This window comes from Pteropus medius, unplaced genomic scaffold (assembly GCF_902729225.1).
Source record: "Pteropus medius unplaced genomic scaffold, Ma_sr-lr_union100, whole genome shotgun sequence".
Taxonomy (NCBI): domain Eukaryota; kingdom Metazoa; phylum Chordata; class Mammalia; order Chiroptera; family Pteropodidae; genus Pteropus; species Pteropus medius.
This window is the reverse complement of record NW_024352837.1, coordinates 519937-523007: the sequence shown is the minus strand read 5'-3', so window position 1 is coordinate 523007 and position 3071 is coordinate 519937. Positions and strand designations below refer to the sequence as shown.

The window sequence follows — 3071 nt, the reverse complement described above, 5'->3', positions numbered from 1 at the left end:
TCCTGCACGTTGCCCCACACCTGTCCCCCTCTGAACACCCCATCCCAGCCCTGCCTCTGACTCTGTCCCCTTGTCCCCGGCTAGTTCTGACCCTCAAGCAGCTCCTGTTCCCCTTGGAGGAAGACAGCGGGGCGGGGCCTCCCCTCCAAGGGGATGGGGTACCAGGGGGTGGCCCCTTGAACCCCACACAGACCCAGGAAATCCGAGAGGAGCTGCTCTGCCTGGAGGAGACCGTTAAACAGCTGGAGGTGGTGGCCAGGGGCAGGGAGGGGTGGAGGAGGTGGACGGGTAGGGGGGACCCCTCTCATGGATGGCCCCCCAACCAGGAGGTGGAGGAGGAGCTCTGTCGCCTGCGCCTCGTCCTGTCTCAGCTTGGGGAGAACACTGTTCCCCAGCCTGGCTGTACCTGAGGCTGCCCCAGGCAGGTGAGTGGAGGGCTCGGGGCTCCCCTCCCCACAGCCCCAGCCGTCTCTCCCCGGGTCTGCGTCTTTCTGAACCTCCCTGATCGACCTCCTGTCCCCATGTCTCCGTCTCTGTCGGTTTCTATGTCTCCGTCTCTGTCGGTTTCTATTTCCCCGGCTATTCCGGGCTCTTTCTCCCCACCCTCCCTTTCTCTCCTCTTTCCCTGTTGCTCTCCCTCCCCCCCCCGTCATCTCTCCTCTCACCCCATCTCTCCGTGTCCCCCCTTCTACCGTCCCCAGGCCTTCTGCAAGATGGAGAGGACTTGAGGACCAGCCCCCCACCACTGCACAGCTGCTGCAGCATCTCCGACCCCGAGGGCCCCGGGACAAGGAACTGGGCTCTTGGGGCCACGTCTAGCGGGGGGTCCCAGCTTGGACCGCTGCCTCCCCGAAACCTCTCGTTGGTCCTTTTCTCCCTCCCGCCTTCTGCTTGGGGGACTCAGGGCTTCATTCCAGGGGACACCACAGTGATCCCTATTTCCCGGGCCATCTCAGTATTGCCTTGGAGGGGGAGGCCACCCCTCCACCCCCATCCCCACCCCAAGTGCCTTTGCTCTGTTTTTATACCCTGAATTGGAGGTCTATTTTTTAATATATATTATCTAAGGAGAGGTGTGCGTCGTGCGGGCCGGGCCGGGCCTGGCGTGGCATGTGGAGCGCTCCCTGCCGCGCCGCGTCCACCGCGTCCACCGCGTCCACCGCGTCCACCGCGTCCACCGCGTCCTCACACCGCCTCGCCTCTCTCCGGTTGTTCGTTCATTCTGTGTTTTAACACTTCTTCCCAGACACCCCCACACACCCCTTCCCAGCTCCCGCCCGGGGCGCCGTGGTCACCCACAACGCTGGGCACCCCACATCCACACTCCTTTCCATTGTTTTATTTGTGTAGTAAACTCTCTGGACGTGGCTGTTGGGGTTTATAGGGAGCTGGTGTGGAGTGGGGGCCCTCCTGGGTGGGGGCTGGGGGCGGGGTTATTGCTCTGAGCTCCCTGTCCCCAGGGGGCCTGTATGGGGAGGGTGTCGGCACAGGGGACACACGGCCACACAAACACAGATCACAGCACGGGGGCCAGGCGGGGTGGGGGAGGCTGGGCGCCGTATTGCACTTCGGGAGTGGGGCCAGGCAGGGACCCCCTCGCATGGAGCCTGGGGAGGAGGCTGGAGGCCATCACGTTCCCTCCCACCTCTGGAGGGGGAGATTAGACCCCCAATCTGGAGCTGGGGAAGAAGACCGGGCAGCCATGTGCCCAGCGCTGGGAGGGGCCGAGGGCTGGTTCGCGGCCTTCAGCAGGACATCAAGGGCAGAGCAGACGAAGAGGGAGGCGGCATGGGCGGCCGCCCCGGTCCCTGCCCCTGCAGAATCCGTCGCCCTACGCCGGCTCAGCTGCCGACCCCCCCTTTGCCCGCCTTGGACTTGGGGGGCACAGGGAGGCCCTCGTCACCCTCGCTGTCAGAGCTGCAGCCGCTGACATCCGTGATCTCCAGCTCTGAGTCGCTGTCCTCCTTCCCGCCCAGCGCTGCCTCTGGACCCCCAGACCCCGGCAGTGCCAGCCGGGGGGCTGCTGCCAGGCCCGAGGGGCGCTCAGAGCCCAGGCCCTCTCCTGTGGCAGCCAGTAGGGGCACGGCTGTGGGGCCTCCCCCTGTCCCTGCTGAGGGCAGGTGGCCCAGGGAGCTGGCCAGAGGGTTGGGATAGAAGTGGGGGGTGTAGAGAGAAGGGGGCAGCATGGGCCGAGGAAGGGCAGGGGTGGGGTTAAAGTTCCAGGGGTACTCTGGGAAGGCTCGGCTGTAAGGACCCAGCAGGCCAGGGGGCTTGGAATAGCCAGTGGCACCTGGAGGGCACAGGGGTGCATCAGGCTGGGCCACTGCTCACTGTCCAGGCTGCCAGCCTAGGCCTCGGTGAAGAGCGTGCCAGCCTGCGGCACTCCGCCCACACGGTGCTCCCCACTGTCCCTCCCGCACAGTGTCTGCCCCCCATCACGAGACCCCACCCCCCTCCCCTTTCCTCTAGAGCCCCCGAAGCCCTTCTCCCAGCCCGTCCTTCCAGTTTTCCCTCCTCCCTGCCTCCCCCCCCTTGAACCCTCTGGCTCTTAAACCCACAGACGGCACGGGTGCAGCCTCGCCTGGGCCTCCTTCCTCCCTTCCTCCCACCTGCCTGCCCGCCCTCTTCCCTGAAGCATGTGCAGCAGCCCCCACCTGGCACCCCGATACCCCCCGCCCTTACCTGAGCCCAGGAATGGGAAAGGGCTGTCCAGACGCAGTTTGTCTGTCTCAGGGGTGAACAGGGGTGCCCGGGCCCCCGGCTCTCCCAGGCGTGGGGCCGAGAACAGGGTTTGCAGGGTCTAGAGGGGAAGGTGTGGGAGGTGGCACCGCTCAGACCGGCTGCCTCCTCCCCAGGGGCTCCATGGCCAGGAGGACGCCAAATGCCCTCGTTCTGGGGCCCCAGCCTTACCTCGGGGGTGAGGGGAGGAGCATCTGGCCCAGGACCCCCCCCAAAGGGACCAGGGGTCAGCAAGAGAGGGGAGCCTGTGGTGGCTGCCGCCACGTCCAACAGTGGGTAATTGACAAGCACGACTTTGCTGAAGTTGAACTTGTAGGTGAACCTCTTCCCTT

General features: G+C 65.6%; 1 protein-coding gene and 1 long non-coding RNA gene across 2 annotated transcripts in view; one reads left to right on the top strand and one right to left on the bottom strand.

Moving 5' to 3' along the window:
- The first annotated feature begins 67 nt into the window (after window positions 1–67).
- Window positions 68–1072, top strand: LOC120592375 (uncharacterized). The gene is made up of 3 exons (XR_005650108.1): window positions 68–248; window positions 327–425; window positions 702–1072. It is a non-coding gene; the product is annotated as an uncharacterized LOC120592375 (long non-coding RNA).
- Window positions 1073–1324: 252 nt separating this feature from the next.
- The window catches only part of ERFL (ETS repressor factor like), a 17612-nt gene continuing 15865 nt past the window's right edge, over window positions 1325–3071 (bottom strand). Inside the window, exons 3-5 of the mRNA XM_039850002.1 lie at window positions 2911–3068; window positions 2683–2800; window positions 1325–2290 (exon numbers count right to left, since the gene is read on the bottom strand). Of these exons, the coding sequence (XP_039705936.1) occupies window positions 1842–2290; window positions 2683–2800; window positions 2911–3068 (725 nt within the window). The 3' untranslated portion in view covers window positions 1325–1841. The remainder of the gene's footprint in view (window positions 2291–2682; window positions 2801–2910; window positions 3069–3071) is intronic.